This window comes from Chelonia mydas, chromosome 6, assembly GCF_015237465.2.
Source record: "Chelonia mydas isolate rCheMyd1 chromosome 6, rCheMyd1.pri.v2, whole genome shotgun sequence".
Classification (NCBI taxonomy): Eukaryota; Metazoa; Chordata; order Testudines; family Cheloniidae; genus Chelonia; species Chelonia mydas.
The window spans coordinates 9,517,982-9,541,474 of NC_051246.2; the positions used below are offsets into that span (position 1 = coordinate 9,517,982).

At 49.5% G+C, this 23,493-nt stretch overlaps 2 protein-coding genes across 3 annotated transcripts in view; one reads left to right on the forward strand and one right to left on the reverse strand.

Annotated features, from left to right (window-relative positions):
• The window catches only part of LOC119566264 (maestro heat-like repeat-containing protein family member 1), a 446,675-nt gene that overhangs the window by 34,449 nt on the left and 388,733 nt on the right, over positions 1-23,493 (forward strand). The gene's annotated exons all lie outside the window — the stretch shown is intronic.
• On the reverse strand, positions 3,040-19,609 carry LOC119566354 (up-regulator of cell proliferation-like). 2 transcript variants are annotated; one of them, XM_043548971.1, is made up of 4 exons: positions 19,594-19,609; positions 19,310-19,366; positions 17,526-17,597; positions 3,040-8,473 (listed from the first exon to the last, which is right to left on the reverse strand). In XM_043548971.1, exons 3-4 carry the CDS (start codon positions 17,584-17,586, stop codon positions 3,741-3,743), a joined length of 4,794 nt encoding a protein of 1,597 aa, XP_043404906.1. In that variant the 5' UTR covers positions 17,587-17,597; positions 19,310-19,366; positions 19,594-19,609; the 3' UTR covers positions 3,040-3,740. The 2 variants fall into 2 exon arrangements, with proteins under 2 accessions (XP_043404906.1, XP_043404907.1); XM_043548972.1 differs by lacking the exons at positions 17,526-17,597; positions 19,594-19,609 and having other exon boundaries at positions 19,310-19,327.

The window sequence follows — 23,493 nt, forward strand, 5'->3', positions numbered from 1 at the left end:
GCGAACAAGCATCCATGAAAGGACTGGATTGCTACCTGCTCCAGGGTGGGGGGACATTGCAGCCACTGGAGGTGGCAATAGACCAGGGAGTTTAGGTCAGTCCCATTCCCTTCCCCTGTGATGCCTCCCAGGGATACCCAGGGCTGTGAGACACTTCGCTACCACCTGCCCTCCGTGTGCCCTTCGCTACCACATGCCCTTGTCGGTGCATGCCAGGGGGTCACTCCCCAACACAAGCACTCCCCTCTAGGCCTCTGCAGGTCTTGCTCTCTCAGTATAGATGAGCGATAAGCACACACCAACCCTCGAGCATCTCTCTGGAGTGTCCAGCCCCTGAACCACCAGACCTGGTGTTCCCAAACTGCATCTTATCAGTTACACCACACTACACAGCTCCATTGAATACACCGCACTCAGACTTGTTCACACAGAAAGCAAGTATGTTTATTTAACACAGGGATTCAAATGATAAGAAGTAGAAATATTAGAAACAAAGGGTTACATATAAAATAAAATCATGACATGCATAGTCGACCCTCAACTTGATTAATAGGACATTGTCCTGTCATAAGAGCAAAAGCTTGCCCCAAATCCTTCCAGCCAGGTGTGGCTGTGATCTTCTATTCATGAGACAAGCACGCAGTCCTCTTGTCTCCTCAGTGGGAAGATTCAGAGTTTGTCTCTTTATCTACAGTTATCGTCTAAAACTCCATTGTGTGCGCTTGGAGGATAATTCCCGCTGCTTGTCTTTTCCTGTCCAGGACACTCTGCGAGCACTTGATTAACATTTTGCTCAGACTGTAAATGGGTGCCCATTGTGAACCATACAATACTCAGCAAACATGCAGATAAACCGATAAACATCTCTTGTCTGAAAGAAACCTGTTTTTCACCTTTTCTCACCGGTCCCAAGTCATAAACCTTAAGAACTTGATTTTCAGTCTATATACATAACTCCTTACATGTTATCTGTACATACATTTTGCAATGATTAAGATGACCAGTGTGACACAGGCTTTCAGTAGAGATGTGGTATGATACTCTTTGGTGAACTAGTATGTAGATATCAGGCCCAGGGGATCCCTGAAATCCTAATGCACCCCTGTGTCCTCTGCCAGTTGGCACCGAGAAGTCCCTGGGTCACACACCCCCATCTGTGTCCCAGTAACACTCATGCTACTGACCAGGGAAGTCCCTCAGAGTAGAAGAGACTGGGATAAAGGGGAGCAAGGCTCAGGGTGGGGAGGACTGAGTCCCAATCCCGCAGGGTCTCAATTACTCTGTAGGGACAGCTCTGCTCTGGTGCTGCAGGAGCTCAGGGTGAGAGCTGGGGTGTCCTCCATGGGTTCAGGCAGGGGCTCATTCACTGCAGGGAGTCAGGGTGTCCACAAGGCACTAAGTGCCGTCCAGGGTATTTATTAACCACCCAGGAGAATGGGGCCAAGGAACATATGGGGATTTGCCAATGATTCTGTTTTTTGGGAGGGGGCATTGTGGTGAGGCTCCAGGGAAAGATGATTACTGGGCTGTGCGATGGCAGGGGCTATTTGGTGCAGATGAGCACGAGGGGTGGCCCCTGGGGAAAGACACAGAAAAGAGAGTGACACTAAAATATCAGGTTTCAGAGTAGCAGCCGTGTTAGTCTATATTCGCAAAAAGAAAAGGAGGACTTGTGGCACCTTAGAGACTAACACATTTATTTGAGCATAAGCTTTCGTGAGCTACAGCTCACTTCATCGGATGCATGAAGCTCACGAAAGCTTATGCTCAAATAAATTTGTTAGTCTCTAAGGTGCCACAAGTCCTCCTTTTCTTTTTACTAAAATATCAGGGACAGAGATCGCAATAGCCAGAGAGGATGGGAAGAGGGAGGGGTGTTGCCTTGAGGACACTAGAGGGAGCCACTTCCCCATCCAGCCACCTTCTCAGGCCAGCAGTTGAGAAAGGGGACATGGGCAGGGAGAGCAGAGGGGGGTCCTGGGCTGGGGTGACTGCAGAGAGTTTGGGCCAGAAATGCTATTATTGATTATTTTTATCTCTACACATTTCAATCAATGACTCTATTTTTCTTTTATTTAATCCTCTTATTTCCTCTTTAACTGTAGAAAATCTTCCTTCTGGGGCTAAGGTTTAGCTGCATCCCTTGGGGACTGTTCCAGCAACTCAAAAGAGACCTTCTATTAACTGTGGGAACTATGGCCAGCCCAACATTCCATAACAGATAAAAAGTATCTTTTCCCCAATTTTTATTCCATTTTCACATCCCATTCCCTTAACTTGCTATCAGTCTGTGACACACTCTAAGACAGTAAGTGGCTGAACTTGGGGTCTGGGGAAGGTCTAACATGATCCTGGATGCATAAGGTGCCGACGCCATGGGAGTTGAGGCGGGAACTTTGGGGAAGGCGGTGGGATGGGGGCGGGGCAGGGGTGGGAAGAGGCAGGGCAGGGGTGGGGCCTCAGGGAAGGGGTGGAGTGGGGGCGGGGGGCAGAGGGGGGTTGGCGCCTATGCTGAGATGTATAAACAAAGAAGTATCAAGGAGGATTAGGGAGATATTACTTCTGTATATGCCAATGGTGAGACCATTACTGGGACCTTGTGTCCAGTTCTGGTGTCCATCGTTTAAAAAAAGTGTGTTGGAAAATTGGAGAGGTTTCAGAAAAGATCTGCAAGAATGATTCAAGGTTTGAAAAAACCTGCTTTATACCAAGAGACTTGGAGCTCAATGCATTTACTTAACAAAAGAGAAGGTTGATCATGATCTATAACTACTAAAGAAGAGAATAACAGATAGTAGAGGCCTCTTGAGTCTAGCAAACAAATGACAGGTTTCAGAGTAACAGCCGTGTTAGTCTGTATTCGCAAAAAGAAAAGGAGTACTTGTGGCACCTTAGAGACTAACCAATTTATTTGAGCATAATCTGATGAAGTGAGCTGTAGCTCACGAAAGCTTATGCTCAAATAAATTGGTTAGTCTCTAAGGTGCCACAAGTACTCCTTTTCTTTTAGCAAACAAATGTAGAACAAGATCCAATGTCTGGAAATTGAAGTTAAATTTATTTTTAATTGAAAATAAAATTCAGCTTTTACAGTCAGAGTAACTGACCTGGAACAGCTTCCAAAGTGCATTGGTAAATTCATCATTATTTAGGGTTTCCTTCTAAAATATCTGCTCTTCTTGGTTCAACCACAAATTACTTGGTTTGATAATGAGCTGCTTCTTACCAATTATGGATGAATAATTTCTTCCGCAGCAGGAATTATTGGACGGAATTCTCTGGCCAGGTGTTATGCTGAAAGCCAGACTAGCAGATGATTATTGTGGTTGATGCTGGCCTCCCCTGAAATCTAATAATTTGTTAGGAAGAAACTTCTGTTGTTCCACAACTGTCCATTCAGGGTTCCTTGAATCTTCTTATGGAGTATCTGGTATTGACCACTCTCGGAGACAGGATAGTAGACTAAATGGTCCACTCTGCTCTGGTCAAGTGTGGCAGTTCTTATGTTCCTAGCAGTAATTGTATAGCAGTCACTCTGTAATCGTATCATAAGTTGTCATGTGACATGAAAAATCAGAAACCTGTCAGCTCTACTTAGAAGCTGTGAAGTGAACATGAGGTTCTGAGACTTAAAAAATACAATACAGAATATTTTTTAATATGCCATTTTTTAAAATTAAGGAAAGTTTCAAATATTTAAACATATGTATATTCCATTTCAACAGGCTCTCACCATGTTTTTATTTCACCATGTTAAAGACTTCTTTTAGGCCTTCCTGTGCCCGAGTTTCAGTTATTTTTCCCCAGTCTCTTGGGAGATCTGCTGGGTTAGCATTATAACTGTTAGCTAACTGGTGACTGAACTTCTGAAAAATAAACTTCCAGTAATCAGAAGCCTCAATGCTGGGATCTGGCTGAATGCGCCAGTCTGGGTAATAGATGCGATAATCTTTGTAGGGATGACGTTTCCCTTTTGTGTCTGAATTTCGGAATGAGTTCTCAGAAACCACTTCAGATGAGCATATATCATAGACAAGTTTTTGTGTATCAAGATACCTGTAACCGCCTAATCCTTGTGGCCGATGCACAGATGCAAAATGCTCCTTGTGGTCACTGCCTCCTGCTTCACAGGGGACTTTACAAAATGGACACTGCTTCCCACAGCCAAACACTCGCTTGAAGATCTCATCCTGGGGTTTTAATGACAGATGGGAGAGTTTGGTCTGAATATCCAAACCACCAAATTGGAGTAAGATTTCTTGTTCCAGATCCAGAAGGAAAGTTTGAATATTAGCACAAAACTGGCCTGTTTTCGCTGTGTTTTTAAACTGTATCCCAAGTAAGTTGTCCTTGGAAATGACTAGGTCCTGCTGCAGCGCTTCACAAAAGTTGTTTAAAAATGCTAAGACTGGGGTATTTTTTTCATTTCTGGAGCTTTCCAGAACTTCCCTCACTTTCTTTACTATTGTAGATAGAATCTTTTTCTCCAACTCTCCCAGACGCTTAGTCTCCCTGTAATGATCCATCATCCGTCTCTGAATCCAGGTTTTGACAAATTCTTCATAGTTTTTAATATATTTCACATAGTTATCAAAGTTCATCTCCTCCAGAAGCTTTTTCTGTACAGTGAACTGGAAAAAGGTCCGGCTGCCATATTCAATGGACTCTGCCTTGTTGAGAATGTCATCTACTATCTCTATTCCTAGCCTTTTGTTGATATAATCCACCAAGGCAGGTTTGAGACACTGATAACAGAAATCCCTGGCCCTTGTTTGGTTCTCATCTTTTTCCAAATACAGGTCAGTAAAGGTGGAGAAATACTGAGGTTTCAGCTTCTCTAGACGACACTGAGGATCATTTTGTTGGATAAAATGTTCATGCATCTTCTGAAATCTCCAAGCTGCCTCCCCCAAAATATGAATTTTCAGGTCAACTTCAAAGCAAGCAGTAGTGCCGAGTTTTTTAACATCCTCCTGTTGGAGCCTCTCGTTGATCATGTTCAGCAGTTCTCTGCAATGGATTTCATCGTAGTCCACTTTGGAATTTACCTTTTCTTCCGAGTATCTTTTACACTCATCTATTAAGGATTTAGCAAGTTCTTCTGTGTGAACAGCTGTTTCACATTCCCCTGTGGACAACAGTTGTTTCATAGTTTTGATCCATGCTGTATCTATGTACTCCTTTTTCATTCTGAAATTGTTAATTCCATGAAACAACAAACTACCTAATTCCTGTAGCTTCTGCCTGACGGCACTCCCTCGATTTGCCAGGTCCTTTCTCAACTGGGACTCCATCTCTCGATAAACTTCACGTTTCTGTAAGCTGCTGAACTTCAACTCTGACAGTGTTTCTCTCCACATGTTTTCAAATTCTGATTTCAGTTCCTCATGCTCTAGTTTATGTTTTTTATTCCTACATTCATCCAAGACCCTGTCAACTTTCCCTTCAATTATCTGCATGTATGAGGTCTGGATGTTTTCTGTCTTGTGCTGGCCTTTTCGAATTCGAATTGCTACCTCGCACTTGTGCTCGCAGTAGCTCTCAAGTTCGTTTTTGAGGCTGTTTGCACTCCTGATAAAATCTTCTCTGTACTTTTCTATCAGGTGCAGATTCGAAACTCCACTTTCAAAATAATCTTGTAAATTATCCAAAACTTTTTGTTTCTCGTGCTGCAGTTTTTCCTGTGCCTCATTTTTCAACATGGATAAGGCACTAGCCTGTAGTTTCTCTGATGTCTGATTCTGAATGACAGTTTCCTTTTCAGATACCCAGAGATGTATCTCTTTGCGGAAATGCCACTCCCACTCGGAATACTTCATAGACAGCTGGTTATAGGCTTCAGCTACAAGGCTGTTTCTGAAACTGAAGATGAAGTTCTCGTGTTTTACAGCATTCCACAGGCTCTCCACCCATTTGACAAACTGGGGAATGTCCTTAGGGGCTCTATTACGTGACTGTTTCTTTATAAAATCAAGCAGGTATTTCTTTAGCTCACACACCCTCTCACTGTATCCCATGTTCACTGGAGCCATGGGAGGGACTCCATGCCACAGCCCAGGGATGTACCAGTTGTGTTTCTCTGCATCATAGTCCATAATACATGAAAATTTCACTTTTTTACATTGTTTTTCCATCCTAGCTGCAGCTTTGGTCATTTCATTCAGCTGCTCTAGGAGGTGCTTCCTGTCCCTCATGTTTTGTTCATGCGCAGACACATCACTGACATTCTGATGCACAAATTGGCAGTTGGCTTTTTGCCCTATTTCCTCCATTCTGAGAAAGGCATGGACCGCAATTTGCAGAATATCCTTCATTTCAGTGGCATTCTCCATGGCCATGTTAATGATGGTTATGTCACTTAACCCAATCACCAGTGTGGCCAGCTCATTGTCATGTTGATAACTATCCTCCAGCAGGGCCAGTTCAGGGGCTTTCAAGCCTTCAGTGTCTATCACCAGGATGAAGTCACAGCCCAGTTCCTGCTGAAAGTTCTCTGCCACTTTAATGAGCATCATGAAGGCTCCTCGCGTACATCGACCGCTGCTCACTGCAAACTGCAGGCCGAACATGGTGTTGAGGAGGGTGGATTTCCCAGTGCTCTGCACTCCCAGCACCGTCAGAACCACCATTCTGGACCTTCCCCCCAGCTTGGCATGGAGCTCAGTCAGAACATCTGTCACCCACTGCAGTGGGATGTTGGATGAATCTCCATCTAACAGTTCCATAGGAAACCCTTCCAGCATCAGGTCAGCTGCTATGCCTGGGAGATGGATGAAATTTCTTTGGCATTCTGCCTTGTCTCCTTCTTTAACCATTGAGCATTCAGCTTCATAGAACTGCCCCAACTCACGCATGAAATGCTCAACCCCTAAGGAAGTGGTAGATATTAATTTATCCAGCATAGTTAGTGCTTGTGGGTCATCTCCTGCCATTTTACTTTTCCCTTGATATTGATCCCGTAGTTTAAAAAGATTATCTCGAGCAATGTGATCCAGGCTAAACTTCATCCATTTCAGGAAGTAATGTTTCTCCATTAAAGGCAATTGTTCTATTCCATTAATAAATTTAATCAATCCATCAGTAAGGTCACATTGATTCAGCTGTCTACGTAATTCCAACCGTTTCTCTCTCAGTTGACATTTATAGTCTTCAGTGGCAGTCTCCCCTTGCCTTCTCATTCTGCACAGTTCTTTTTCCACTTTAGCCAATTTTTCCCAGAGATCCCCCTGCAGTCTCAGCATTTCCCTCTTGTACTTTACCACATCTTTTATTTCCACAGTGATTTCTCTCGCCCGCTTGCTTGCACTCTGGCATTCCTTACGGTCCTCATCTACCTGGATTCCTAGTTCACGTGCAGTCACAGCCATGGCTTCCAAATTCATTCTCTCGGGAGGTGAACTTGTTATGCTTTTTATTGTATATTTCAGTTTTTGAACAAATCCTGCATTATTTGTGGTGCTGTCTTTCTTCAGCAGTTGCGATTTGCTCAGATTCAGCACTGGAGCCAACTTATTAAGGAATCCCAATGTTTCCTTGGGATTTCCATTCTTGCAGTTGAGGATAAAGTAGTATTTAGTGGCTGATCCCTGCAGGGATGATAACAGCGTGTATTGTCTCTCACTGATGCTCTCAGTAACTATGAACACTGCTGAGGAGACCACTGTTAAAAAGCTGAACTGCAGCCAGTGAGATTCAATGTCTCCACGCAGATTTGTAGCTGCAACGGGTTCTGGGAAAAGATCTGAATTCTCCCTTCCAGCAGGGAAATACCAGGAAATCTCAACCAGCCCATCTGCGATTTCCCGAGGGACATTCCCAGAGTCCATGTCCCGATGGATAAAGAAATCGTGGTGCTGCTGGGAGGGGCTGAGAACCTCATTGAGGAGTTTGGACTTGGAGAAGCTGCAGCTCCCCATCCGCACAAAGGAAATGGTTGGCATTGCTGTGAGCACCAGGCTCTCCTCTCTGAACCCTTTGCTCTCTGCCAGGGAGTGCGGCCTCCACTTCCTCACAATGTCCCTCATGGCCCACAGCAGTAGGGTGCACTTGGGGGTGTTGATGGGAGGTAGCAGCAGAGGGAGGGCAAACTGGCACATAGACATTTTGGACAGGATCTCCTGCTGTAGGAAACTGTCGGAGCAAAGCAGAACGGCACAGAGAACATCGAGGGGATGTAGAGACTCTCTGATGTCAGTGTCACTAAAACTAAAAACATCTCCACCTGCAATCTGTGCCTCCTCACTGCCTCCTTCATCATCATATGCTCTATGCACAAGGCTTGTGTTTCTGGCTGTCCCATTCAGAGTCATTAGTTTCCTCAGGAAATGCCACGGTAAATCCCCTAACATCTGAGGAGTCCAGTTTTCTATACTTTCTGAGCCAATTTCCAGGACATGCTGCAGCCTGAGTTTTGTGCTTTGGTATTCCTGCAGGTTTAGCTGAGAAAGGAGTCCTTGAAAAGCTTTATTTTTCTCTGTAAAACAAAATGAAAATAGGATTCTCATGACTTTCGGAAGTTAGATATTCCCAGACAGAACATTTTTAGAGATGGAGTTAATGATGTAAAATCTTAATAATTTAAAAGGAAAATTCCATTGGTGGCTAGTAATTAGGGGCTAATGGAGTTAAAGCTAATAAACTAATCCCCCTCTTCTATTTCTTTAACTAACCTTTACAGCAGGGGTTCTCAACCTTTTTCTTTCTGAGGCCCTCCTCAACATGCTATAAAAACACCACAGCCCACCTCTGCCACAATAACTGGTTTTCTGCATATAAAAGCTGGGGGCAGCATTAGGGGGTAGCAAGCAGGGCAATTGCCTGGGGCCCCACACCACAGGGACCCCCACGAAGTTACATTGCTCAGGCTCCAGCTTCAGCCCCGGGTGGCAGGGCTCAGGGAGCTGGGCTTCAGCCCCATGCGGTGGGGCTTCAGCTTTCTGCCCTGGGCCGCAGCGAGTCTAATGCTGGCCCTGCTTGGAGGCCCCCCTGAAACCTGCTCAAGGCCCCCTAGGGGGCCCCAGACCCCTGGTTGAGAACCACTGCTTTACAGCATATACTGTTCTTTTCTCCCTTCTCTCCAGCAGCCATATGAGGGAACAGTGGGGGGTCGGGAAGGGGCGGAAGGAGAGTCTGGCAGTGCTCCCCCCACCTTCTTTACAGCATCACGGTAGAGGGCTGTCTCTGGAGGGAGGCGCTGGTGGGACTGGTGCCCTCATCCCTTATTGGTACATGCAGACTGGAGCTGGAGGTGTAATTTCAAGCTGGAATAGACATAGGCATGCTAGCTTTGTTTGATCTAGTGTGATAAAAATACAAGTGTAGCCACAGTGGCAGGGGTCGTGGGATGCCCGCGTACAATCCCATCTGAGATCCTATGTACGTGCTCAGGAAGCTAGCCCACACCACCGCAGCTAGCGTCTACCTTTAGTGTGCTCGCTTGATCAAAGCTAGCGCGGGTATGTCTGCCCAAGCTGGAAATCGCACTTTGAGCTCCAGTGTAGACAGGCCCTAAAAGAGCTCCTCTCTCCACTGAAAGTATAGAGCGTTGCTGAGGTCAGAACATGCATACACGCTGCCTTTTCAATCCTCTTGGCACAGAATCAGAGTAATCCTAGAGTGTGAGTGCAGGTACAGCCCCCGTGCAAAGCTCCATCCCCACCTCAGGAGCAGCATGCGGGGCCCAAATTGCAGGAAGACGAGGTAGAGTGAATGAGGAATTGCCCAAGGTGTCACTTTCCTGGTAGGGACCTGTGACCAGGAAGCAGTAGGCCCATGACACAGTGAGGTGAGTGAGCAGTGAAAAGAGTGGCAGGGAGGCCTGTGACAGGGAGGTGGGGAGCAGGGCACATGGATTTCTCAGCTCTTTATTTTTCCCAGGTGGGAGTAGGGCGTGAGAAAGCAGAGTGGTAACTGTCTGCTCATTTTCACTAGGAGCAATGATAGGAGTTACAGCATTAGGAGCTACGTATTTATTGAAGGAGAGGAGCAGAACGTATTTATTGAAGGAGAGGAAAAGCCCCAAACTGATTAGTTGGTTAGGTGATTTTATTGGGACATCAATCCAATCAGGAAGCAAATGTGGGGACAGGGGTGCAAGGAGAAGGGGTAAAATTATAGAGAGGTTCTCACATTGTTAACTGGGTTTTCTCTCAAGGCAGATGGGTCACCTGTGAGGCCAGAAATTAACTTGATTTGTATCTGTTTTTTTAGAGAAGGTGTCACATGGCATTATATTTTATTGTTGGATTCTGGTTTTTAGTTGGCTGGTCTTTGCACTCACTGTTACTCCTTGCTAGGTCTGAAACTTCAGAGTCATGTTAAGATGCAGTTAGTCAGAGGAGTGTCAGTGGAGAGCCTCAGCTCTGTAAGTATGCAGGGCATTTGTGGTCTGCAGTAGCAGAGTCTCCTTAATTGTGTATCTCTGATGGCCATTCCAACTACAGACAGTGGGGGGCTAAATCATAGAATCATAGACGATTAGGGTTGGAAGAGACCTCAGGAGGTCATCTAGTCCAACCCCCTGCTCAAAGCAGGACCAACCCCAATAGATGTATATGTGTGTGGGGTATGGTAATTCACTGTTCAATGCGTGTTATCCACAAAGGGACTTTAGGCGTTGCAACACTCAGCATTGCAACACATAATTTTTAAGTGCCCTGCTGCCCACTGGACTCCTCAGCCCCGAGCTAGGATCCCAGGCTCCCTATATAATGCATGGGGAGAGTAGACACCTAGAAATGGGATTCACAGAAGCCAGCATGCTGAGCGAGGAACCAAAATGAAATACTGATGAAAAAGGTGGGAGCTAAGCCCTGCCCCTCAAAGGTAATTAGATACTTAACTCTGGGCCAGAGAGAGATGCCTATATCTGCTCAGGATTCTCAGCTGTAAACCCTCTCCTGAAGTTAGGCTCCTAAACTAGGTCATCCGCTGAGAGACCCCACCCCATTATAGCCAAAAGCCTGCTGGAGTGTGGGAGATCCAAGTTCAAGTCCCTCCTTGAAATCAGCCAGACTGGGTTTTTGAAAAGGGGCCTCCCACATCACAGGCGATTGCCCTATTGAGTATTCTGGGGGACGCATATTCCATCCAGCTCAAAAGATCACCAATCTGGTTGCCCTGGGCTGTCTTTTGTGCAAGGCTTGAGCCAGCAGGCATGCTCTGAGAATGCTACCAGATCAGACTCCACAGGCTAGAAAGGTGGGGCAATGTCTAGCTGAGAATCCCCAGGCTTGGGGCTGCTGCCCCATCTGCAGCTCCTGCTGGGGCTCAGGGCTTCCACCCTGTGGCTCCTTCCAAGGCTCAGGGCACCCATTTTTCAAATTGGCCAGGGCCTCTGGGCATGGGCCCCATGGGCCCATGTGTTAATCCTCTACTGACTGTGACTTGCAGCTAGGAGCCCCTGGCTGGCGCGCTCCCAGCAGCACTGGGGGGATCGAACCCACCTCCACCTCTAGGAGTCTCCTCCAGCTGCAACAGTTCCGTGATACTTCACCCCAGCAAGGCTCAGGCCTTGTCTACCCTACTAAGTTTTGTCGCCAAAAACTGCCTTTTGGCGACAAAACAGTGAGAGCATTCACACTGCAATGCGACTTTTGCTGGGAAAAACGTCTGGTTTCGGCAACAAAAAACTTCCACCCTAAGAGAGAGTTTTTTCTTTCCCCCTCCCTTTATTGTTGACAAAGAGCCAGTGTAGACACTGCTGTTTGTTTTGTGGACAGAACTGTTCCCCCCAAAGCCAAAGCCCCCCAAAGACCCCAAAGCCAGGGGCTGTCAACCAACCGCCCGGAGTGGAGTGGAGGGGATGGAGTCCCTGCTTGCCGCTCAGCTGCTCTGCAGCAGAGGAAGGGTGAGGGGCTAAGACCAGGGAGAAAGTAGGCACCCACTCTATGTGGGTAGGTGTGTGGGTGGGATCCTGTTTACCCCCTCCCCAGCTCTGCTGCGCTTGCGGTTTACCCCTGGCCCCTCCCTTGCTCCAGGGACCAACCCTAGCTCCTGCCCCGCTGTGCTTTTGCCCCCCCGCCCCTGCCTTGCTCCAGCTGGGGACCAATCCTCCCCGCCCATGCCCTGCTGTGCTCTTGCCCCTCGCCCTCCCTGACTCCTGCACCCCCTGACACCGCCCAGCCCCCTGCCCTCCCTGACTCCTGCACCCCCTGACACCGCCCAGCCCCCTGCCCTCCCTGACTCCTGCACCCCCTGACACCGCCCAGCCCCCTGCCCTCCCTGACTCCCGCACCCCCTGACACCGCCCAGCCCCCTGCCCTCCCTGACTCCCGCACCCCCTGACACCGCCCAGCCCCCTGCCCTCCCTGACTCCTGCACCCCCTGACACCGCCCAGCCCCCTGCCCTCCCTGACTCCCGCACCCCCTGACACCGCCCAGCCCCCTGCCCTCCCTGACTCCCGCACCCCCTGACACCGCCCAGCCCCCTGCCCTCCCTGACTCCCGCACCCCCTGACACCGCCCAGCCCCCTGCCCTCCCTGACTCCCGCACCCCCTGACACCGCCCAGCCCCCTGCCCTCCCTGACTCCCGCACCCCCTGACACCGCCCAGCCCCCTGCCCTCCCTGACTCCCGCACCCCCTGACACCGCCCAGCCCCCTGCCCTCCCTGACTCCCGCACCCCCTGACACCGCCCAGCCCCCTGCCCTCCCTGACTCCCGCACCCCCTGACACCGCCCAGCCCCCTGCCCTCCCTGACTCCCGCACCCCCTCACACCGCCCAGCCCCCTGCCCTCCCTGACTCCTGCACCCCCTCACACCGCCCAGCCCCCTGCCCTCCCTGACTCCTGCACCCCCTCACACCGCCCAGCCCCCTGCCCTCCCTGACTCCTGCACCCCCTCACACCGCCCAGCCCCCTGCCCTCCCTGACTCCTGCACCCCCTCACACCGCCCAGCCCCCTGCCCTCCCTGACTCCCGCACCCCCTCACACCGCCCAGCCCCCTGCCCTCCCTGACTCCCGCACCCCCTCACACCGCCCAGCCCCCTGCCCTCCCTGACTCCCGCACCCCCTCACACCGCCCAGCCCCCTGCCCTCCCTGACTCCCGCACCCCCTCACACCGCCCAGCCCCCTGCCCTCCCTGACTCCCGCACCCCCTCACACCGCCCAGCCCCCTGCCCTCCCTGACTCCCGCACCCCCTCACACCGCCCAGCCCCCTGCCCTCCCTGACTCCCGCACCCCCTCACACCGCCCAGCCCCCTGCCCTCCCTGACTCCCGCACCCCCTCACACCGCCCAGCCCCCTGCCCTCCCTGACTCCCGCACCCCCTCACACCGCCCAGCCCCCTGCCCTCCCTGACTCCCGCACCCCCTCACACCGCCCAGCCCCCTGCCCTCCCTGACTCCCGCACCCCCTCACACCGCCCAGCCCCCTGCCCTCCCTGACTCCCGCACCCCCTGACACCGCCCAGCCCCCTGCCCTCCCTGACTCCCGCACCCCCTGACACCGCCCAGCCCCCTGCCCTCCCTGACTCCCGCACCCCCTGACACCGCCCAGCCCCCTGCCCTCCCTGACTCCCGCACCCCCTGACACCGCCCAGCCCCCTGCCCTCCCTGACTCCCGCACCCCCTGACACCGCCCAGCCCCCTGCCCTCCCTGACTCCTGCACCCCCTGACACCGCCCAGCCCCCTGCCCTCCCTGACTCCTGCACCCCCTGACACCGCCCAGCCCCCTGCCCTCCCTGACTCCTGCACCCCCTGACACCGCCCAGCCCCCTGCCCTCCCTGACTCCTGCACCCCCTGACACCGCCCAGCCCCCTGCCCTCCCTGACTCCTGCACCCCCTGACACCGCCCAGCCCCCTGCCCTCCCTGACTCCTGCACCCCCTGACACCGCCCAGCCCCCTGCCCTCCCTGACACCGCCCAGCCCCCTGCCCTCCCTGACTCCTGCACCCCCTGACACCGCCCAGCCCCCTGCCCTCCCTGACTCCTGCACCCCCTGACACCGCCCAGCCCCCTGCCCTCCCTGACTCCTGCACCCCCTGACACCGCCCAGCCCCCTGCCCTCCCTGACTCCTGCACCCCCTGACACCGCCCAGCCCCCTGCCCTCCCTGACTCCTGCACCCCCTGACACCGCCCAGCCCCCTGCCCTCCCTGACTCCTGCACCCCCTCACACCGCCCAGCCCCCTGCCCTCCCTGACTCCTGCACCCCCTCACACCGCCCAGCCCCCTGCCCTCCCTGACTCCTGCACCCCCTCACACCGCCCAGCCCCCTGCCCTCCCTGACTCCCGCACCCCCTGACACTGCCCAGCCCCCTGCCCTCCCTGACTCCTGCACCCCCTCACACCGCCCAGCCCCCTGCCCTCCCTGACTCCTGCACCCCCTCACACCGCCCAGCCCCCTGCCCTCCCTGACTCCTGCACCCCCTCACACCGCCCAGCCCCCTGCCCTCCCTGACTCCTGCACCCCCTCACACCGCCCAGCCCCCTGCCCTCCCTGACTCCTGCACCCCCTCACACCGCCCAGCCCCCTGCCCTCCCTGACTCCTGCACCCCCTGACACCGCCCAGCCCCCTGCCCTCCCTGACTCCTGCACCCCCTGACACCGCCCAGCCCCCTGCCCTCCCTGACTCCTGCACCCCCTGACACCGCCCAGCCCCCTGCCCTCCCTGACTCCTGCACCCCCTGACACCGCCCAGCCCCCTGCCCTCCCTGACTCCTGCACCCCCTGACACCGCCCAGCCCCCTGCCCTCCCTGACTCCTGCACCCCCTGACACCGCCCAGCCCCCTGCCCTCCCTGACTCCTGCACCCCCTCACACCGCCCAGCCCCCTGCCCTCCCTGACTCCCGCACCCCCTCACACCACCCCAGCCCTGACTCTTGCACCTCCCCACATCCCACTCTCACCCTGAGCACCAAACAGGAGCTCCTTCACCCCCGCCCCACATCCCCACCTGCACCCCTTGCACCAAACGGGAGCTGCCCCAGGTAAGCGCTCAACACCCCAACCCCCTGCCCCAGCTCTGAGCCCCCTCCCACATCCTAACTCCTGGCCAGACCCTGCACCCCAACTTTTTTTACATTTTGTTTAATAAGAACTCTTATCCAAAGCACTTTACAATAGTTAGCTAATGGTACAAACAATATTTGGAAAAATCATTAAGTGATCCATTGAGACCCTCAGCAATTTTCAAGTGGTCTGTGGAAAAATAAGTAAGAATGAACAGCGGGGCTGGGGGGGGGATAAGAGAGAATGTTCTTTTTCTTGGCTGGGGGCCCAAAAATGAAGCTGAGCACAGGGCTCCACTAACTCTAAATCCGCCACTGTCCTGCCATACGAAAAAGCTATATAAGATGGGGAGTGACATCATAAGGGTTCTTCACTCCCCACCCAAGAAGAGTCTTGGAAACACCCAAAAACAAAGACTGAACTGGGGGAAGCGCAGGACCCAGGCTAAAGGGATTTCTAGCCTGTGAAGGAAACACCTGGGGGGTTCTAAGATGTAAAGCAAGTGCAGCTTGCCCCTTAAGAATCTTCAGCCTGCTTGTATCATCTCTTAGGGTGAGAATCTGCTAATTCATATCCAGTATATTTAGTATAAGAAGTTTAGTTTGTGTGTTTAGTTTATTTGCTAGGTAATCTGCTTTGATCTGTTTGCTATCCCTTATACTCACTTAAAATCTATCTTTTGTGGTTAATAAACTTGTTTTTGGTTTATCTAAACCAGGGAGTTGAGTGGGTGTGTCAAGGTTCCTTCCCCATTCTGAACTCTAGGGTACAGATGTGGGGACCTGCATGAAAACCTCCTAAGCTTACTTTTACCAGCTTAGGTTAAAACTTCCCCAAGGTATAAACTATTTTACCCTTTTGCCCTTAGACTTCCACTGCCACCACCAAACTTTATCTGGGTTCCTGAGAAAACATAGTTTGGACACATCTTTCCCCCCAAAATCCTCCCAACCCTTGCACTCCACTTCCTGGGGAAGGTTTGGTAAAAATCCTCACCAATTTGCATAGGTGACCACAGACCCAAACCCTTGGACCTTAGGACAATGAAAAAAAACATTCAGTTTCCTTACAAGAAGACTTTTAATAGAAGTAAAAAGGAATCACCTCTGTAAAATCACGATGGTAGATACCTTACAGGGTAATTAGATTCAAAACAGAGAATCCCACTAGGCAAAACCTTAAGTTACAAAAAAGACACACAGACAGGAATATTCATTCTATTCAGCACAGCTATTTTCTCAGCCATTTCAAGAAATCATAATCTAACACATACCTAGCTAGATTACTTACTAAGTTCCAAGACTCCATTCCTGTTCTGTCCCCGGCAAAAGCATCATACAGACAGACACAGACCCTTTGTTTTTCTCCCTCCTCCCAGCTTTTGAAAGTATCTTGTCTCCCCATTGGTCATTTTGGTCAGGTGCCAGCGAGGTTACCTTTAGCTTCTTAACCCTTTACAGGTGAGAGGATTTTTCCTCCGGCCAGGAGGGATTTTAAAGGGGTTTACCCTTCCCTTTATGACAGGGTGTATGGGAATCTTAGCTCAGGGGCAAAAGGCTTTTGTGTATTCCTCTCCACATTGAGTGAGGGGCTGAATTTTATGAGCTTACGCTGTACAGTTCCCTGTGCAGTGCAAGACAGTAAAATTTTGGGTTTATACTCCAGAGGGGGTGCATGCCTGAGGAGCTGGGAGTTGCCCTAACTGTAGCCTTCCTATACAGGGGCTGGTCAGAGAGCCTGAATATAACCACAGCTGGATGTGTCCCATTTTGGGATGTATAAGTAGGAGCATAGCCAGCAGATCGAGGGACGTGATCGTTCCCCTCTATTCGACACTGGTGAGGCCTCATCTGGAGTACTGTGTCCAGTTTTGGGCCCCACACTACAAGAAGGATGTGGATAAATTGGAGAGAGTCCAGCGAAGGGCAACAAAAATGATTAGGGGTCTAGAGCACATGACTTATGAGGAGAGGCTGAGTGAGCTGGGATTGTTTAGTCTGCAGAAGAGAAGAATAAGGGGGGATTTGATAGCTGCTTTCAACTACCTGAAAGGGGGTTCCAAAGAGGATGGCTCTAGACTGTTCTCAATGGTAGCAGATGACAGAACGAGGAGTAATGGTCTCAAGTTGCAATGGGGGAGGTTTAGATTGGATATTAGGAAAAACTTTTTCACTAAGAGGGTGGTGAAACACTGGAATGCGTTACCTAGGGAGGTGGTAGAATCTCCTTCCTTAGAGGTTTTTAAGGATTTAACTGGGACTTGGTCCTGCTTCGAGCAGGGGGTTGGACTAGATGACCTTCTGGGGTCCCTTCCAACCCTGATATTCTATGATTCTATGATTCTACCTGCATGTATGCTGGGGAAAGTTCAGGCTGGAGGGCTTTGCAGCTGGTCACAGGAGTACAGTGTGAGAGAAGCCCAGTGTGGTGGGTCAGGGGGCTCAGTGGTACCCCAGTTCCAGGTGGCACCCTGGGATGGGGAAGCCATCACACTGGGTTGAGCCTACCCTCAAAGGACCAGCATTATCTGGTACACAATTGTAGTAACACATTAAGGAGGAGATAGTGCCTTCAACATTTTCTTTTTCTGAGAATACAGTGCCTCCTAAATTCTTGGGTTCATTCTCCATACTTGAAGATCCTAGAAAGGAAACCGCATTAAAACTCTCAGATTCTTAAAGACTTTTTTGATGTTTCTGTATTCTTAATAGTTATATAATCTCCTTTCAAAATGATGAAGATGCCCCAAGAAGCTTTTTCTACAGTAAAAATAAAGCCAATGAAAATTCAAACACTGCAGGAAATGCTAACCACAGGGAACAGGAAGGCAAAATGCTGTTTGCTGTTATGTATTGTAGATTAAATGTTCTAATTCTGTAGCGAGGTTCCAGAATTCTTCATTGGGTTTCAAGAAAGATAGGTGACCTGTGAGGCCAGAAATTAACTTGATTTCTACCTTTTTCTTTTGTGAAGGTGTCACAAGGTATTACATTTTAATTGTGGATTTTGATTTTTTAATTTTGGTGTTTGCACTCAGAGTTACTCTTTATTAGACCTGGTAAGTTAAGTTAAGTGCAGTTAGAGGAAAGTCTCAGATCTGTAACCGTGCGGGGATTTACATTCAGGGCCAATTCAGACACAGGGTCTTCAATTGGATCTCTCTGATGGCTGTTCCAACCATGAGCAGACTATATAAGGAGGGAGTGACTAGACACCTGAGCACTGTGCAGCAGATATTACAGTTCTGTGATACTTCACCCCAGCGAGTCTTACTCGCTCCACTCTGCACTCCCTGAGCCAGTCTCACTAATCAGAGGTAGAGGGCTCCAGTCAAATGAGTCTGTAGATGGCCCAAGAAGTGCTTGTACCGGCCCTGAGAATAGCCATATGGAGAGCTCTACCAAGGGACAGAGTATGGGGGAAAACAAGCTACTCATGTGTCGAGATTCTTTCCCCACTCTGAACTCTAGGGTACAGATGTGGGAACCTGCATGAAAGAGCCCCTAAGCTTATTCTTAACAGCTTAGGTTAAAAAATTTCTCAAGGGACAAACTTTGCCTTGTCCTTGAACCCTCTGCTGCCACCACCAAGCGTGTTAAACAAAGAACAGGGAAAGAGCCCACTTGGAGACGTCTTCCCCCCAAAATATCCTCCCAAGCCCTACACCCCCTTTCCTGCGGAAGGCTTGATAAAAATCCTCACCAATTTGCATAGGTGAACACAGACCCAAACCCTTGGATCTTAAGAACAATGAAAAAGCAATCAGGATCTTAAAAGAAGAATTTTAATGAAAGAAAAATTAAAAGAATCACCTCTGTAAAATCAGGATGGGAAATACCTTACAGGGTAATCAGATTCAAAACATAGAGAATCCCTCTAGGCAAAACCTTTAGTTACAAAAAGACACCAAAACAGGAATATACATGCCATTCAGCACAGCTTATTTACCAGCCATTTAAACAAAAGGAAATCTAACGCATTTCTAGCTAAATTACTAACAAGTTCTAAGACTCCATTCCTGTTCTGTTCCCAGCAAAAGCATCACACAGACAGACAGACCCTTTGTTCCTCCCCCCTCCAGCTTTGAAAGTATCTTGTCTCCTCATTGGTCATTTGGTCAGGTGCCAGTGAGGTTATCCTGGCTTCTTAACCCTATATAGGTGAAAGGGTTTTACCTCTGGCCAGGAGGGATTTTATAGCACTATAAACAGAAAGGTGGTTACCCTTCCCTTTATATTTATGACATCATATCTTATTTCCACAGCCCATCCTCTCATCCTGCCTCTTTTCCCCATCCATTGGTGAGTGCTGCTGCTCCTCCCTTTTCCCTTCGCCATTCCCCTGGTGGCTCACCTTCTGTCCTCTCCTCCAGCTCTTCTCTGGTGTCTCCCTTAGAGCCCTGGGAAATAACTAGGAGAAACAGGATGAAATTTAATGAAAGAAAAGATTAGGCTCAATATCCAGAAAAACTTCCTGACAGTGAGACCTATGAAGCCGTGGAATCATCTTCCTAGGGGGAAGGTTTGTAGCCCCATCACCTGGGTCATAGAAAATTAGGACTGGATAAACACTTGGAGAACAGACAGTACGCAAAAATACTAGGCGTTTTCAAGTCTCCCTGCCAGAAAAATCCCCACCTGTTCCTGGCTGTTTTTGGTCTTAGTGATGCTTTCGTTTTGTTTCTCTGTTTGAAATGTTGCTAGATGCTAACCTCATCTTTGTAACAAATGCATTTGCTGCTGGTTAAATCTTCCCTTGGGCCTTGTCTCTACTAGGAAAACTAAAACCATAGATCAGCACCAATACAGGGCAACTGGTTTTAGCAATAGAGGGGGATGTTTTTTCAGTTTGCAGCCTGGTAGCGGGCAGTGTGTTGTGAGAGAAGCAGAGCCTTTGATGAAAGGTGAGCCCTGATTAGGGACCCTATAAAGGCAGCCAAGCAGCCAGCGGCACATGAGCAGCAACACAGAAGGCAGAAAACAGAGCTGACAACAGGGAAGTTTGAGAGGGAGCTTGTAAGGGGAGTTTGTGGGAAGGGGTGTGTGTGTGTGTGTGTGTGTGGTGTTGTTTTGACTGGTGCTGAGGAGGGAAGGCTATGACAGCTACAGAAGCAGCCATGGTAGGGACCCAAGGAATGGAAGAGACAATGAAGATGAGTGATGTGGCAGCTGCAGGATTTATGTCATTCTGAAGAGGGTACCTGAAAGCTGCTTCCTTTTTATGCCTGCTAGATTTGATTGAAGAGCGGATCAGAGGTTTGGAGATGCTTTTAGAAGCCATGGTTGAGTTTCAAAGAGGATTTGAGCAGATGATGGAAGGAAGGTGAGAGGAAGCTGAAGAGAAAACTCAAGACTCAATGCAAGCTAAACTGAAGAGCTGTGAACGTAGGCTGCTGGATGAGGAGAGTGGCCAGTGGAAGCATGTGACTATGAAAACAAGGCATAGGAAAAGACCGGCTAGCGAACAAGAAATAGAGCCGAGGAACAGGTTTGCTGAGCTGGATAAAGGGGAGAGGCAGGCAGTAACAGAAGATGGATGGGCAAGGAAGAAGAGAAGAGTAGCTAGTCACCCACAAGAAGAGGAGAAGAGTCAATGGAGGTAGCCAGAGTTCAGAGCCCCAGGAGGAGAGAGGAAGACTTGCCAAAGATTACAAGTGAGAACAGAAAGCAGGGAGACTTGCAGCCAGAGGGAACACAAGGGGGAAGGCTGGAGAATTGAACCAACACCAGGAAGAGAGAGGTCTATGTGACTGGGAACTTCCTACTAAGAATAGACAGGCCTGTCACCGGAGCTGATCCAGAGAACAGAAGGCTGTGCTGTCTGACAGGAGCTAAGATATGGGGTGTGGACCTGAGGCTGAAGTGGATCCTAATCGGAACAGGAAAGAATCCTAAAGAATGGCCATACTGGGCCAGATCAAAGGTCCATCTAGCAGAGTATCCTGTCTTTGGACAGTGGCCAATGCCAGGTGCCCCAGATGGAATGAACAGAACAGGTAATCCTCAAGTGATCCATCCCCTGTTGGTCATTCCCAGCTTCTGCCAAAGACAGCCTAGGGACACCCTCCCTGCTCATCCTGGCTAATAGCCATTGATGGACCTATCCTCCATGAATTTATCTAGTTCTTTTTTGAACCCATTATGGTCTTGGCCTTCACAACATCCTCTGGCAAGGAGTTCCACAGGTTGACTGTGCGTTGTGTGAAGAAATACTTCCTTTTATTTGTTTTAAACCTGCTGCCTGTTCATTTCATTTGGTGACCCCTAGTTCTTGTGTTATGAGAAGTAGTAAACAACACTTCCTTGTCTACTTTCTCTACACCAGTCCTGATTTTATAGACCTCAATCATGTCTCCCCTTAGCCATCTCTTTTCCAAGCTGAAAAGTCCCAGTCTTATTAATCTCTCCTCATAAGGAAGCTGTTCCATACCCCTAACAGTTTTTGTTGCCCTTTTCTGAACCTTTTCCAATTCCAATATAATCCACTGATTGTCCTCCACATGGGAAAAATTATGCTGCTAGATTCTCACTGGAACAATTTTCCCTATGACTGGAGAATTGCAAATATAGTACCTATATTTAAGAAAGGGGAAAAAAGTGATCCAGGCCTCTTATTTTAACCTCAGTTGTATGCAAGGTCTTAGAAGAAATTTTGAAAGAAAGAATAATTAAAGACATAGAGGCAAACAGTAATTGGGATAAAATACAACATGGTTTGCAAAAGAAAGACTATGCCAGAAGATAACAGATTTTCTAGACAAAAGAAATGCAGTAGATCTAATCTGCCTGAATTTCAGTTGGGCATTTGATACAGTTCCACATGGGAAGTTATTAGTTCAATTGGAAAAGATGGGGATTAATATGAAAATTGAAATGCAGGTAAGGAACCAGTTAAAGGGGAGACTACAATGGATTGTACTGGAAGGTGAACTGTCAGGCTGCAGGGAGTTTACTAGTGGAGTTGCTCAGGGATTGGTCTTGGGACCAATCTTATTTAACATTTTCATTAATGAACTTGGCAAGAAAAGTGAGAGTGTGCTAATTAAATTTGCGGAAGACACACAGTTGGGAGGTATTGCCAATACGGAGGAGGACTGGAATATCATACAAGAAGATCTGGATGACCTTGAAAACTGGAGTGATAGAAATGGGATAAAATCTAATAATGAAAAGTGCAAGGTAATGTACTTAGGGACTAACAATAAGAATTTTTGCTATAAGAAGGGGACATATCAGTTGGAAGTGACAGAGGAGGAGAAAGACTTGGGTGTATGGGTTGATCACGGGATGACTATGAGCCACCAATATGATATGGCCTTGAAAAAGGCTAATGGAATCCTAGGATGCATAGAATCATAGGACTGGAAGGGACCTCGAGAGGTCGTCTAGTCCAGTCCCCTGCACTCATGGAAGGACTAAGTATTATCTAGACCAGGGGTTCTCAACCTTTTTCTTGCTGAGGCCCCCTTCAACATCCTATAAAAACACCAGGGCTCGGTGGGGGAGGCAGGGAGTGCAGGGCTCTGGGCCGGGGGACACCCTTGGGCATAGGCATAGATTTACTTCTATTTCAGGGGGGCAAGGGCTGGCGGGGATCAAGCCAGCTCCGCACAGCAGGGTCCAGGGACGGCGTGCCCCCTCCACCCCCTGACTCACTCAGGAGGCCACCCAGCTGTCTGGGTAGTGGGGGGATGCAATAAAAAAAATATAACTCAAAGGGGGGACTCAGTTCAAAAAGTTTAAGAACAGTTCAAGATGCAGGCAGGGGAGTAGCTAGGGGCTGTGTGAAGTGAGGGGATAGCTCAGGGTGCAGGGAGGGGATAGCTAAGGGCTGTGTATGGGAAGGGGGTAGCTCAGGGTGCAGGGAAGGGGTAGCTATGGGCTGTGTAGTGGCAGGAGGGCTCCCAGTGCAACTCCCAGCTTCAGGGGGCAGGTGTTGGGGCTCCCAGCTTCAGCCCCCCTGGCTTGGGGTGTGGGTGAGGGCTGCTGGCTTCAGCCCCGCGCCGCTCCCGGCTTCAGCACTGGTGCTCGCTGCGCCAGGTTTCAGCCCCGGGGCTCTGCGGCCCCCTGAAAGGGCTCTGCAGCCCCTGGTTGAGAACCACTGATCTAGACCATCCCTGGCAGGTGTTTGTCTAACCTGCTCTTTAAAATCTCCAAGGATGGAGATTCCACAACCTCCCTGGGCAATTTATTCCAGTGCCTAACCACCCTGACAGTTAGGAAGTTTTCCCCTAATGTCCAACCTAAACCTCCCTTGCTGCAATTTAATCCCATTGCTCCTTGTCCTATCCTCAGAGGTTAAGGAGAACAATTTTTCTCCCTCCTCCTTGTAACAACCTTTTATGTACTTGAAAATTGTTGTCATGTCCCCTCTCAGTCTTCTCTTTTCCAGACTAAACAAACCCCATTTTTCAGTCTTCCCTCATAGGTCATGTTTTCTAGATCTTTAATCATTTTCGTTGCTTTTTGGGCTCTTTCTAATTTGTCCACATCTTTCCTGAAATGTGGCGCCCAGAACTGACCTTGCATCAGGCGAGA

Excerpts from the sequence above, each read along its gene's own strand:
- LOC119566354 (XM_043548971.1), bottom strand. The coding sequence starts at position 17,586 with ATGGAGAATGAACCCAAGAATTTAGGAGGCACTGTATTCTCAGAAAAA. Across the intron at positions 8,474-17,525 it reads AGAAAAAGAAAATGTTGAAG|AGAAAAATAAAGCTTTTCAA; the intron begins GCACTATCTCCT and ends TTTGTTTTACAG.